Source organism: Aulonocara sp. 'chitande type north' Nkhata Bay, linkage group LG12, assembly GCF_057382095.1.
Source record: "Aulonocara sp. 'chitande type north' Nkhata Bay isolate Kocher_YH1m ecotype deep benthic linkage group LG12, A_spYH_male_GT1.1, whole genome shotgun sequence".
NCBI classification, from domain to species: Eukaryota; Metazoa; Chordata; class Actinopteri; order Cichliformes; family Cichlidae; genus Aulonocara; species Aulonocara sp. 'chitande type north' Nkhata Bay.
In genome coordinates this window covers 23,052,387-23,066,906 of record NC_141355.1, presented here as the reverse complement: position 1 = coordinate 23,066,906, position 14,520 = coordinate 23,052,387, and the positions used below count along the sequence as shown (strand labels likewise).

The 14,520-nt window shown below is 43.1% G+C and overlaps 1 protein-coding gene across 2 annotated transcripts; it reads right to left on the bottom strand.

Annotated features, from left to right (window-relative positions):
* Positions 1 to 2,129: 2,129 nt before the first annotated feature.
* Positions 2,130 to 14,033, bottom strand: LOC147317487 (beta-1,3-galactosyl-O-glycosyl-glycoprotein beta-1,6-N-acetylglucosaminyltransferase-like). Of its 2 annotated transcripts, none has more exons than XM_086312922.1 (5): positions 13,946 to 14,033; positions 4,516 to 4,992; positions 4,319 to 4,412; positions 3,783 to 4,214; positions 2,130 to 3,690 (listed from the first exon to the last, which is right to left on the bottom strand). In XM_086312922.1, the coding sequence occupies exons 2-5, from the start codon at positions 4,821 to 4,823 to the stop codon at positions 3,205 to 3,207; spliced, it is 1,320 nt and encodes a 439-aa protein (XP_086169048.1). In that variant the 5' UTR covers positions 4,824 to 4,992; positions 13,946 to 14,033; the 3' UTR covers positions 2,130 to 3,204. The 2 variants fall into 2 exon arrangements, with proteins under 2 accessions (XP_086169048.1, XP_086169050.1); XM_086312924.1 differs by having other exon boundaries at positions 3,810 to 4,214.
* Between the last annotated feature and the right edge of the window lie 487 nt (positions 14,034 to 14,520).

Below are 14,520 nucleotides of genomic sequence, written 5' to 3'. Positions count from 1 at the left end.
TTGACTTCTGTAATCATAAAGGTAAAAATTCCACCATCACAAAAAACATTCATTTTAATTGAAAAAAGATATTCCAGTCCAGAAGAGCATCAATGGTTTCTTTAAAGTACCAATCTTTCTCTCATTTATACATAATGTTTTGAGAAGCAGCTCACATATGTTCTACACAAAGTAGAAAAAAAGCGGGGGAAAGGGTCCTAATTTTTGTTAGGACAATGTTGGAAAATTCACAATACATCACTTAATAAGACATACTCTGTTGAACAAACTTATCTCCTTGTAGATATCTGCTGTATTATTTGGGCATGACCGATAGAATAGTCAAGTGACACTACACCTAAAACAATGACTAAATGGAAAAATGATTTGGCATTTATGGGCACAGGTTCTTAAACCCACGTCTAAGGTGGCAGGATCCTTATTATAACTTGAGTGTGTGTCCTCAGCAAGAATTAAGGTATGGCACTGTGCTCCCAGCTTCTTAAACTCTGACGGTTACAGCCAGACTAATTACCCACTGTAGCCATAGCTAGCACGAGTAACACAAACACTATTGCGCTCTCTCAGTGACGTTTTAACTTGCTAAGCCATCAAAAACGTCAGTGCTCTCTGTCACATGCATAAATTCCATATCTGACCGACAACAGCTGCTTTCTCCCGACTATGTGCAATTTGTTACTATTTTTCAGCTTTAGCCACAAAGCTAATACCAACTTTAGCTAGCACTGTAAAAACAACATGTAGATGCATTACAGACTACTTTTTATATAGCATGCATGCACTACAACAATTCTGTGAAAACGTACCGAACTAAAACAAATGTATTTAAATTACTTACCTTCTCAGTATGCCTGACTCGGTGCCAAAGGTTGCATGTGGCTAAACAGTCTTCCAGAATCTGGCGATCAATTGCGCTCTCCTTAAATTATGTTGTTGTCTTATTGGATAAGACTCTAGGTCTTATTATCCAATCATATTTAGTTGTTGTCTTTGAATATATTGCATCATTTCCGGTTGTGGTCAAACATGATTACAATGGTTTTAGTATTCTAATTTAGTCACTTTAAATCAATGCAAGAAAAATGAGTAGTCTCAGTATTGTTTATAATCAAGTAAATAGTACTTTATTTAATCACGTAAATAAGAGAAACATGAAAGGCTTGTGTAGCATTAACTAAATTCATTTGTGCAAATTCAAAAGCCTCCCAATTCCCATTTTTTCAGTGCAGGAGCATTTCTCCCTGGAATGTTCTACCACCCCCTCTTTTCAGAAGTTTCTTATTGTTAAAAGGAAATGTTTTCTTCCCACTGTTTTTATCTATGTGAGCCACATGGCTTACAATTTTTAATCAGATTCATCACAGGGTTATTGTGGATTAATTTTGATTAATCAGGATTAAATATCATTCATTTTTATTCTATATTAATCGCATTTTATTTTGCATGAGCAAACAGAAAATGGGAGAATATACGCACTTAACATTTTTATTGAACATCTTGAACATTCATGTTAACAAAAGACTCTGTAAACATTTATGCTCTGCGCATTTATATGGACAGAACCCAGAGTGTCAGATAAAGTGACCAGCTGTTCGTGTCTTGGGCTCAACCACACATGGGAAAGCCTGTGTCTAAACAGCGCCTCTCCCATTGGATAGTAGGAACAATTGCCCTGCCTATAGTAGCAGGGGCCTTCAGCCTCCTGCTGGCTTGCGTGCGCATTCCACTAGAAGTCTGGCGACCTCATGGGCTCTCTTTAGGGGAGTTTCTATTCAGGAGGTGTGTGCAGCTGCATGCTGGGCCTCACCTCACACATTTGCTAGGTTTTACAGGTTAGATGTAACAGCACCTAACCTAGCGCATTCAGTCCTCAGTGCAGGTTCTTCCCAGGTGGGAGCTTCTCCCCTGTGAAGTGATGTTGGGGACAGTTGTCTTCTTAACAGGCATGTCTGGCAATCCGGGAGTCAGTATTTCTCCGATAGTGAGACACAAAACAAATGCTATGAAAGTGAACTTAACCCTTTAAGACCTACCACAGAACCAAGTCCACCAGAGCTTAAATTATATTTTTACATGCTGTAGTGCCATTTTTGGGAGCATTTCAAGTTGATATACATCAATACAACCATTATAGCCCAAATTTTAATAATATGTCTGCATTAAGTGCATAGTAATTACATAAATTGCAAAAAAGTGCAATAAACTACAAAAAAAATTTAAAATCGTTTTTGTTTTTTTAACATATATTTCTAGTTAGAGAAATTTAAGAGGCTTATCCCTCAAAACTGTAAATACAAAAAAGTTGCACAAAATAGTTTCCCACCACAGGAAATTTATTTTAAGTGTCTTCATAGTTTTTATTTTTGAAATACACCAATTTTTATATACTGCAGGAAAAACGAAAATAAACATTATAATGCAAATTTGCAAAAAAAACCAGCATGTGGATCAAAACAAACTATTTCCAGCAGTGCAATATGAGTACTAAGCATCCCAGAAACAACACAGAAAGTCATAAACTCAAACATAACTTTTAAAAACACCAGTATAAACTTATGATTTGAATTTCAAACACATAGGCTTTTGCAGGGTGAGGTCTATAAATACTCTATAGGCTCTTCTTGTTCGTGTGTTTCTTTTATTTATGTATTTCTATTAGTGCTATTTCTGCTATTACAGTGTATGTGTAATATGACAATGTTTAAAATGCAGGAGAGAAAAAAAAGAAGGAAAAGAAATGAACAGGGGAGAAAATAGACAAAAATATAAAAGGATAGACCACAAATAGAAAAGTGTGATGGATTGTCAACTGCTGCACATGTAAGGAAAAAAAACATACAGCACCTGAAACAGGAAAAAAAAAAGTGAAAAAGGATAGATACACAAATCAACAAATCCTGTTATGTGTAAGTGTTTTTGTATGTATCTTTGTAACAAAATGTACTTGATAATGTGGGTGGGAAATCACAATAACAATCCCCAGCAGCCGACGGAGATAGGGGCAGCCAACCCCATTTATCCTCAACTCAGGAAAGCACTGACACCACATTTAAAGCAACAGATATAAAGAAACTGTTGTACATTCCTAAAATCTCCTCAACACCTATAACACATCTTTGACAATCATGACCCAACACTACCGAAGAATCTGTTTATAGTTTATCTTTTAGTATTGTCTTTCATAATAATTAATAAACACTTCACCTAAACTAACTCAGTCAGTGCCTTGTATCTCAGATATTTCTCCAAGCAGTAGATAGCAATGAGATCTCTGTCTGCATCAAACTTATTGGCAAAAAGGTGATGCTGTTCAGTCAACCACTGCAGGTCTCCAGCACCATACACACATATTGATCTGACATGGTGGCCTTTACATTCTGGGTATACTGCTTGCAGAGAACCCTCTGACCCCTCGTGCCACTGCCACTTCACCATCCGTGCAATTGCATTCATGTCTGTCATGTCAAATTTACGGTTGGGCCATGTTGAACCAGGAACACCAGGCATTCGTTGTATTGTTGCCCACAGAAACTCATCAGGACTGTAGGTGTCTTTGGCCCACTCAATGAGGGCCTGTATTCGCTTGTCTTCCAACACACTGCGAATGTAACCTCGGTTGACCACAATGTAGGCATTTCCTGATAGTATAGGGAGATTGAAGGGAGTTGGATCCTTTGTTTTTCCTATTGGCTGGGACAATTGAAAGGTTAACATGATGGGGAGTCAGTCTGAGTTGAAGGTTTTTAGAATAGCAAAGAGAATTGATAATAGCTACATCATACCTTATAAAAAATATCCAAAAGAAGTACCTGCATTTTTCCATCAACTACTTGGTAAACATTCATCACCCTCTTCTTCTTTCCTTGAGACATTTCTTCCGACTCCAAACTGTTACCTCCTTTTAGTGAACGCAAAGCTTGCACAATTTCCAAATTAGTTTTTAGAGGGAAATCCTGACCACAGAGGTTGATGAAGTATTTCCATGTTGTACTGGTGTTATAGAGATCAGCCATGCAGTTAAGATCAGCCTGTACACGTGTCCATCCAGCGTAGACCACATCCACAGTCTTGCTGACCATGAACACATTTGGGAAACAGGAAGTAATGGCATTGATGGCAATAAAGACTGAGGCCGGTGCTTTTTTGTCCACATGGACGCAATAAATATTTTGAGGTGCGTAGATAGCTCGCAGTAGTCGTTCAAAGCTATGAACCTATGAATAAAAAGAATTTAATTGAATGTATCAATTAGTAATTTAAAAATTTTTACACCTGCTGCTGAGCTTTTCAGTAAACTTTGAATATAGAAAATACATACCTTGTGATGGACAACCATAGAGTAAGCTAGTGGAAAGTCCTCTTCTTCCTTGCTTAATGGGAAAGTTATATATTTCCTCCTCATCTTGAATTCACTGTAAATTCAAAATTTTGAAGACGCAATGTTGCTTTTAAATTCCATATATTTAAATCGTTACTAAGAGGTAATTAGTGAAACCTGTGATTTAAAGCACAAACCTGCAGTCTTTGGTTGCATTGATATAATACTCATCAGGAATCTGAGTACTCTTCTGAAAGTCTTTGGTGATGGTCAGTAATTTGGCTTGCTGTATTTCATCCTTCTCTCCCTGCAGGATTGCTGAGCAGTTGCAAACTTTCTCTGGGCTCTCATCATCATCGGTATACTCTAGCCATTGATACCTGAGGATGTAGGCAGCACTTCTGCCTGTTTTCAATTGACTAAGTAGGATAAACATCCACAGTGATCCCAGTACAGCAATGAACTGCAATAATTGTAGCCGCCAGCCTCGTTTTGGAAACCACATTATTTACAGTAATCAAATCTCGAATATAATAAAATTAAAGTGTGTGAGAGCTGCTAAAATGTCTGACAGACACTTCTGGTGCCATAAAATAATAATGAACAATATTTAATAATGCATAGATAAGTTTACTTTCACGAAGGTATGCTGGTTAGTCTGTCCATCACTGCACCTGGAACGATGAGAGAACATGAGTTAGTAGGAAAGAAATATATGTTTTGTTTTGGAGGAAAGAAGGCTCAGGGTTTAAGTAGTCATCATCATGGGCTCATCCGATTAGAATGAGAATAAGCAGTCATCAATCATTTGCAGGTTTTGTCGTTTTATTGAATAATGGGTAAAGGAAAGACACACATGGACTGCTATCTCTCAGCTGCCGCCCCATGTGGGAGTGAGGAAAGAGTGAGCTGCAGGTGAGTGCAGTCCTTAAGGCCAAGCACCAGACCCAATCAAAGGTGAGGAAAGAAACAAGGTGCATCTGGTGAAGTGAATGTGCTGAAAGGTGAGCCTTTACAACATGTTTGTTTTGGGGTTTTTTGTTGCTTTTTTAAAATGCACCTGTAATTTTTATATTTTTGGCCATTTTAAAACATTTTAAAGTAGTAACAAGAGTAAGAAATTAGCAATCGCTAACTTTTTTTTAGCTGTAGTATCCCTATCAAATTCAAACCAACATAAAGCGATAAGAAAATCTAAATATGTTAAAGAGCACCTCTAACACTTTCTGCAAGGTCGATATTTTTTTTTGTTTGATCTGAAATCCCTTCTGCAAACTCTGCCTTCTAAAATTTTAAGAACTTTAGAAAATAATAATGACATGTTGAAATATCAGGCAACACCATATATGTGAGAATCTCTGTAGTTTTAACACCATAAAACTCTCTAGACTTATTTGTTCTATCAATCAATCAATCAATCAATCAATCAATCAGTCTTTATTTATAAAGCACTTTTCATACAAAAAATGTAGCACAAAGTGCTTTACATAGTTAAAAGCAGCCCACCCCACCCTCCAACTCACTCCCCACACTCTCATTAACATAAATGATGTGAATACACACATATCCCCCCCCCCCCCAAACTGTTACACCCCATGCACAGCTGGTACAAGTACGGCACCAAAGAGCGACGTCTTCCCTCATGTGATACCAATAGAATCGGGTTCGTAGTCTGGCCACAGTCCTCTCGACACCAAAATGTCCACCCACTGGCCCTTCGTGCATCTGGCCCATCACTTCTGGTTGTAGCTTGCGTGGCAGTACGATTTGGGGATAGAACTGGGTCTCGTCAAGGCAGTAGAAGCGACGGACCAGAACTCCATCTCTGAAGTAGAGCCGATTCCATTGAGCCCAGTATGTCTTAGTGGCTGGGCTGCATGGTGAAACGATAGTCCATGGGGGGCGCTCACTGCTGGCCTCCATCCAGGCGCGTATGGGTGCAATGTCTGCATCAGCGTCCTGGGCTTGGCTCAGCTCCCCCATGGTCCAGCCATGAAACAGAGAAGCAGTATCAAGGGTTTTAGCCACATATACTTTCTCAGTCAGCTTTACAGTGTGTGTATTAGTGGACATGTTCTGGTGTGATATGTCTGTTCTAGTGTGAATTGTCTGTTCTGAGATGTCTGTGTTGATAGGAGTGTTTTGACATAAAATGTCTGACTTTGTAAGAGCAGTTTGGTCTAAAGTCTTTGTTTCTGGTGTGGTGGTGTTATGACTTACCCCCACTAGACACACCGCTGTAGTAGTCGGTTGTCCCTCCACCCTCACCGGACTCAGCAACAGGGAGCTGGTGTCAGAGTCCAACTCGCATTGAACTGCCTGATGACTGGCCCCCCCGAGATGCTTGGGGGGGTCCTGCACTCTGCATGGACAGGACTGGCGACAGGGTCTTCTGGAGAGGCTATCAGCATTGGTGTGCACTCGACCTGGACGGTGGATGATCTCAAAGTTGTACTCGGCAAGCTTCTCGAGCCATCGAGCTAATTGTGTCATGGTCCTGGGTCGGTGACCCAGCGCTTTAAGTTTATTATTAGCATTTTCCAATTTATTATCATGATTATTATTATTGTTTGAGTTCTACGTGTTATATTCGGTCTGCGTCTGTATCTGTCTGTCTATGGTGTCACCCCGTCTGTTTGTGAATCTGTCTGTTTAGTTCAATGTCTTGTCTGGTTCCATGTGTCTGAGTTTCCTGTTTTATTGTGAAGGTCTGTGTCGTATGTGAGTGTGCTCAGTTTACGTTTCCCCTGTCTCGTCAGCTGTGATTTCTCCCAGGTGTGTTCCCCTCCTGTCTCTTATCCCTTGATTACTGCCATCTGTGTATTTAAGCCCTGTGTTTCTCTGTGTCAGTGTCACGTCGTACCCTCAGATTATGCCTGTGTGTTTCTGTTCTCCATATTCCGTGTTCACTTCAGGTTTTGTTTTTGTACCAGCAATAAAGCTGAGGTTTTGAGTTTCACGTTTGTGTCTGAGTCCTGCGTTTGGATCCTCCTCTCCGCCTGCCCGCACACAGAGCCCTGACAAATGGTCCCTCTGGCTCTTTCATTTTTGTTAGCCACCGTAGACTGCTATGGTCTGTGCGCACTTTGAAAGGCCGTCCAAGGAGATACTGGCGAAAGTGGGACGTGAAATCCACGACGGCTAGTAGTTCACGTCGTGTGGTGCAGTAGTTTTGTTCAGTTCTTGATAGCTTACGACTGCCATATGCCAGCACACGTTCCACGCCCTGTTGCATCTGTGACAGCACCGCGCCGATGCCAGTGTCGCTGGCATCAGTGTCTAGTGTCATTTCTCCATGGTCAAGTGGATAGCCAAGAACAGGGGCAGAGGTGAGTCGACACTTCAGCTTGTCGAAAGCTGCTTGGTGCTCAGCATGCCACTGAAAATGTGCATTCTTCTTGGTCAGGTTGTGCAGGGGTTCGGCTATAGAGGCAAAATCTTTCACAAACCGGCGGTAATATGAGGCCAGGCCGATGAAGCGTCTGACCTCCTGGATGGACGTAGGTGTGGGCCACGTCTGAACTTTTTGAACTTTGCTGGGGTCGGTAGCCACACCATGCTCGGATACCACATGGCCAAGATAAGCAACTTCGCGGCGAAAGAGGCAGCATTTGGCAGGTTTCAGTTTCAAGTTAGCTTGTTGAAGTCTATAGAATACCTGGCCAAGCCGTTGCAGCATCCCCGACACGTCCTTAGCCAGCACGATGATGTCGTCCAAGTAGACCAGGCAGGTCTCCCACTGCATGCCAGCCAGGACGCGGTCCATCAGCCGCTGGAACGTTGCCGGGGCATTGCATAGTCCAAATGGCATGACGTTCCACTCAAAGAGGCCTGTCCTAGTGCAGAAAGCGGCGGCCCTGCGTGCTCTAGGCGTCAGCTCAACCTGCCAGTAGCCTGATGCGAGGTCTAATGTGCTGAACCATCTGGCAGTTGAGAGTGTGTCCAGCGTGTCCTGGATGCGGGGCAGCGGGTAGGCGTCTGTTATGGTGCGGTCGTTGAGAGCCCTGTAGTCAATGCAGAGACGGTATGTCCCATCTTTCTTATGCACCATAACGATGGGCGAGGCCCAGCTGCTGCAGCTGCGTTGGGCGAGACCGCTCTGTAGACTGTCGTAGATCTGCTGATCAGCATTTTGCTGCTTTTCCCCTGCCATTCTTCGCGGATTTTGTTTGACTGGGGCACCAGGACGGGTTATGATGTCATGCTGCACAAGGCTGGTTCGGCCCAGGTCAGCAGGCCCTGTAGAAAACACATGTCCATAAGTGCAAAGCAAGCGTTTCAGTTGGAGCTGTTCATAGTCATTGAGGTCTGTGGAGCTCTGGGCATAGAGCTCCTGCAGGTGCAGAGGAACCACAGGAGGGCTGGTCAGAGAGTCTGCAGCTGGGGAGACCATGGAGGGTTCCACGGCCTCAGCTGGCTGGAGGAGCCCGGCAATGGATCCCGCCTTAATTGTTACTGCTTTATTGCCAAGGTTAAAAAGGCGAAGTGGGACAGCTTTAGAAGGCTGTGCGTTGACTAGGACTCTGGCGATAAGTACTTTGTGCTTCTCAACAAAACCTTTGGTGGGACTAAGCATCATGTCACCTCGAGCTGCTGCACCAGGATGCACATTGCTCTTGCCCCCGGTTCCACCACCACAGTTCTAGCTATTCTCACTGCGTGTGACTTTGTACTGGCTTCGGTTTGGTAGTAGAGTACCTCTTCACCGAAAAGGATGATGCGGCGTTTGCCAAAATCAAGACGTGCTTCAGCTTGAGTGAGGAAGGGATGCCCAAGCAGCACCTCATTTCCTGCTATATCTGCCACCAAGAAATCAACATCCACCTGTCGATTGTTGATATTGACAGGTATCTGGGCTTCACCTAGCACCGGCACGTCCCCAGGTCCCACACCAAGCAAGGTCTCAACAACTGAGGGCTGTAGTGGTGGTCTCACGTCTGGGTAGATGGAGTTGTAGTAGGGCAGCGGCAGCACGCTCCTCCGGGCTCCACTGTCCAAAACAGCACATACCTCCACTTCGTAGAGGCGCATGGGGATACTCATTTCTTGGCTTTGGCACTTAAGGTGGAGCACAGTGGGTTTTGGGCTGTCCCAAGGGCTACTGTTCAATGTTAAGGCCTTGGTGGTTTTGTGAGGGGAAGGGCACTGCTTTTGGACATGGCCCCAACCTTGACAGTTATGGCAGCGAACCCCACTCCTTTTAAAGTTTCTGTGATTGTTCGGTGTTGTCGAGGGTGTGTGTGGGGCAAAACGATTCGGTGAGGGGCTAGCTGCAGGTGCATGCTCAGCAACAGTCTCATCTCTGTCTTTTTCTCTGACGACGGCAGCTCGGGGCCGGCGTTCAGCTGCGTTACGGGCTCCTTGCTGCATGGCACTGGTTACATAAGATGCAGCCCTTTTAGTGGTTTCGTGTCGGTGGGCTATTTCGTATGCACAGGCAAGTGTGGCTGGGTGCCTCTCTAGCAACTTCTGTACTATTTCTGCATCACCCAGCCCATTGGTGAAAACTTCAACAGCTATAGAGTCTTGTTCAATCTCTGCTCTATTACCATATGCAACAGCCACTTTCCCATAAATGTCATCTCTGAAAACATGCAGGGCCTCACCAGGTTTACGCACTCGCTGCCTCAGTTCTACAGCAACAGCAGCTGCATGGTCAGAAGAAGGGCCATATGCAGTTTCCAGTTCGTCCACCAGGCGGCGGTAATCCCATTTGGATGAGCGGGGATTTCTGTGGATAATGGCCCCTGCTGCTCCAACTAGGCAGAATTTAAGCTGAGTTGTCATTGTTTTTTCTGACCAATAGTTGGCTTCAGCGCAGCTCTCAAACCTGTGCAGAAATTCCTTCCACGGTGTGGTGCCGTCATATTGGCCCGGACGTAGGGTGGGGACTCTCTCTCTAGTGTCACCGTCCTCTTCACTGTCAGATGGGGGCTGTCGGGGCACACAGCGGGTCTTGCCTGGTTTCGAGCGGGGTTTATGCTGTGCAGTGATTTCCCCATAGCTAATGGCTTCATTAAGGCTACTGGAAGGCATACATTGCATGGGTGTATTTAACATTGCGTTAAACTGAGCCGGTGTGCTGTGTACAAAACTGTCCATGTGAGCGGAGGAAAATGGGTTTGAGTCTGGATAGTGGATTTTCATTTGGGGAGTAGGAGCTGGATAATAGTTCATGCTGCTGCCTGTGTTTCTCTCACGGCCGTAGCTGCGGCATTCAGCATCAACGAAGGGATTCGTGCGGGAAAACTGCGGCCGGGCAGGACCATCGGGCGGCGCGAATACACACTCTCCATTAGCGTGTGTGTTAGCACAACTTTCGGCACACAGGAATGGGTTCATATGTTCACATTTAGTCACAGCTCTGTCTCTGTTAGCTTCCCTAATGCTCGCGGCACCCTCGGAGACACTGGTCAGCGATATGAACGGGTTGGAGTAATTGGTCTCAAGTCCGTACTTTTCACGAGAATGGCGAGCAGCGGCCATCGCTAGTTAGCTTAGCTACGGCTAATACACTTGTAATTACGGTCACTCGGCTCCTTTGACAACGTGAGAGGGTCCCTTCGTGGTCGCCAGTGTTAACCGTTCCTCGCCGTCAGTCCCCTGACCGTGGTCAGGAGACACGAGGGGAGATGCTTCCTCCAGGGCCGAAGTTTGTCCTCCTTCGGGGTTAACTCCCTTCACTTTTGTGGAGTAGTGAGACAGACAGAAATCAGCCGAGGCACCGGAGAGTACTGAAGAGATGAGGCTTTAATAACAGTACTGCACACTTCGGAAACACACTGCATAGCCTGTAGCCCGTTAGAACGCTGCTCCCGGTCGCCCTCTCTACCCATGACACACTTTCTCACTCTCTTTTCCCTCTTTCGCTCCCCGCGTTTCCTTCACGCGCATGCTCACACACACATCACATACACTCCTTACTGCACCCAGTCACACACAAGACAGCAATTCCCGCAACAATATGGTAAAAGCAGATCTGAGAGATAAGAAGGCCCAAGACCATTAAGACATTTAAAAACCAATAAAAGAACTTTAAAATCGATCCTGAAACACACGGGGAGCCAATGCAGCGATTCTAAAACCGGTGTAACGTGGGCCCGCCCTCTGGTTTTCGTCAGCACACGAGCTGCCGAGTTTTGCAAAAGTTGTAAAGTTGAAATATTCTTCTTAGGAAGACCAGAGAGCAGGGCATTACAGTAATCAATGCGACTGGTAATAAAAGCATGCATCAGCATCTCTGTGTTGGCCCAAGAGAGAATAGGGCGGACTCTGGCTATATTTTTTAGATGATAAAATCCAATTTTGGTTATATGTTTAATATGTGGGATAAAACCAAGCTCAGAGTCAAAAATAACACCCAGGTTTTTCACTTGTAGCGAAGGACATAGTGAAAATGCCTCTAATTTAGACAAGAGTTTCTCTCTCTGAGCCTCAGGACCGACGATTAAAACTTCAGTTTTGTCCTGGTTAAGCTGTAAAAAGTTTTCTGCCATCCAAGATCTTATATCTAAAATACAGTTAAAAAGGGCATCCATTGGTCTGGTGTCATCAGGAGACACAGAGATGTACAGCTGCATGTCATCAGCGTAACTGTGGAAGTTCACTCCATGCCTCCTGATGACACCGCCGAGAGGGAGCATATACAAATTAAAAAGTACAGGGCCTAGAACCGACCCTTGAGGCACACCACATGTCATTTTATGGATCTTAGAGGAGCATGTATCCATACTCACCATAAAAGTTCTGTCAGAGAGATAGGAAGTGAACCAGTTGTGTACAGCACCAGAGAGGCCCACCATGTGTTTCAGTCTGTTTAAAAGAATAGCGTGGTCTACTGTATCAAAGGCTGCGCTTAGATCCAGTAGCACCAGGACTGAGAGCTTTTGGGAGTCCCAGTTACATCTAAGATCATTTAAAACCTTTAGGAGAGCCGTCTCTGTGCTGTGGTTCACCCTAAATCCAGACTGGAATATCTCCAGGATCTGTCTATCATTCAAAAAGTCATTAATCTGAGTAAAAACAAGTTTTTCTAAGATTTTACTTAAAAATGGTAAGTTGGATACAGGTCTGTAGTTATTAAAATCATTACAATCCAAATTGCTCTTCTTCAGAAGGGGTCTCACCACCGCCGTTTTAAAGGCAGCAGGGAAGACACCCAACTGAAGAGAGCAATTCATCATGTATAAAAGCTCAGCCTCGAAAAATCCATAAAGTGTTTTAAAGAGTGAAGAAGGGATTGGATCTAAAAGAAATGTGGTGGGTCTCACTGTGGAGAAAACTTTCTGAAGGTTCTCAGCATTAACCAGGACAAAGCTGTCCAGTGTCTCCTCAGGTACAATCGAGCCCTCAGATGTGTTTACAAACATATCGCGATTAGATAAAATATCAGATCTGATGGCGCTGATTTTTCCCCTGAAGTGGTCTGCAAACTGCTCACAGAGTGAGTCTGTGGGGGTTCTTTGGGAGCTGTTAAAATCAGGGTTAAATAAATGATCTATGGTGGAAAAGAGGACCTTGGGATTATTTTTGTTATTACTGATTATTTTGGCGAAGTATGAATTTCTTGAGTTCCTTAATGTATTATTGTACATTTTAAGTTGCTCGCAAAATATTTGATGGTTGATAGTATTTTTATTTTTCCTCCATCTCCTTTCTGCTGCCCTGCAATTTCTTTTGAGTTTTTTGACTTCTTCGTTTCTCCAGGGTGATGCATGTTTTACGTTAATCTTTTTGGTGGTGAGTGGAGCAACGGAGTCAATGCTTTTCTTCAGTTTGCTGTTGAAATGATTAAAAATCAAATCGCAGGGTGCAGGTAAAATCACAGGGGGGCATTCGTCTAAAACCCTGGTAAAATTTGCAGCCACTTCAGAGGTTAGATAGCGCCTCCTTACAGTTCGCACCGAGGTCTCCCGCTGAATAAAACCGGTTTACAACACATCTGCTGTTGTTGTTTAACTACATTCCATTCACTGTTACCTAGCACTCTGTGTACTGTAACCACAAACGGGGCAACTGAAGATTTAGATTCATTAAAAACAAAGGCCAAGTCAGTTTTTCTTTCTAGCCCTTTTAAAGTATTTTTCCTTTTATGGATAAAAGTATTCATTTCCCTTCATTTCCAAGATTTTTTTTAGTATAAGCCTGTTAAATGTCTAAAATCTAATTTATTTTAAATCTCCATCCATCCATTCACTTCCGCTTATCCTTTTCAGGGTCGCTGGAGCCTATCCCAGCTGTCATAGGGCGAGAGGCAGGGTACACCCTGGACAGGTCGCCAGTCTGTCGCAGGGCCAACACACAGGGACAGACAACCATTCGCACTCACATTCACTCACACATTTACACCTAGTGGCAATTTGGATTATATTAGATCTGTGAACTAAAATTTAACATTTCTGTGTATTTAATCTGCCACTGCAGCAAAACATAAAAATCTGCAGTTCAGATCAAGGACCAACATAAAACTTTAAATTCAATAGGTTTTTTAAGGTAACATGCACAATAAGACAGCAGGAATTTGTGAAAATGAAGCAAAGGTTCTTTTTTTAAAAGTAAAAATATTCTATGAGGTAATTGAACTACACTACAAACAGGCATAAATCATGAAATGATGTTTGAACTTACCTGGAGTTTTGGCACAATAAATCTATTTTTCTATTATTCAGTTTCTTTCCTTGTGTGCTTTGGCATTCCTTTAAGCTTTCTGACAAATGTAACCTGCAGGACACGTTTCCATCAGTTTAGTAGGTGAGGCATTAACAAACTGAAAACATCCTGTCAGTATTTTTCAGAGTAAAAACATCTTTTCAACTGACACATTTATTTCACACTTGATGATTTGTAGCCCTTACAAGAGTTTGTTAAATAAATATATACCAAACAGATCTTGGTAAGAGCAAATGGAAATATATTTAGGATAGAACAGGCAAGTATATTTCCCTGTAGACCTGACCTTGGGAGTGAAACCCATCTAGCCAGCAGGATAATACTTCTAATAGAAATGAAATGCTTTTATTCTGAAAGATAAGTTGATCTTCCGGATAGTTCTCCTCTCTGCACATAATGCCACTGTTTCCACAGAGCAAACGGACCCGAAAACAGTGTAAAAGAATCACATGACTCTAAACTATTTCTATTATAAATATGGAGGGCATTTCATATATTATGTGGGCATACTGATGCCGCTCCTGATCCTTTTT

Bases quoted from the DNA above. Each gene is read 5' to 3' on its own strand.
- LOC147317487 (XM_086312922.1), bottom strand. From the start codon at position 4,823: ATGTGGTTTCCAAAACGAGGCTGGCGGCTACAATTATTGCAGTTCATT. The intron at 4,413-4,515 runs GTTTGTGCTTTA...TTGAATTTACAG, and splicing joins AATGCAACCAAAGACTGCAG to TGAATTCAAGATGAGGAGGA. The intron at 3,691-3,782 runs GTATGATGTAGC...CAATTGTCCCAG, and splicing joins TTTTGGATATTTTTTATAAG to CCAATAGGAAAAACAAAGGA.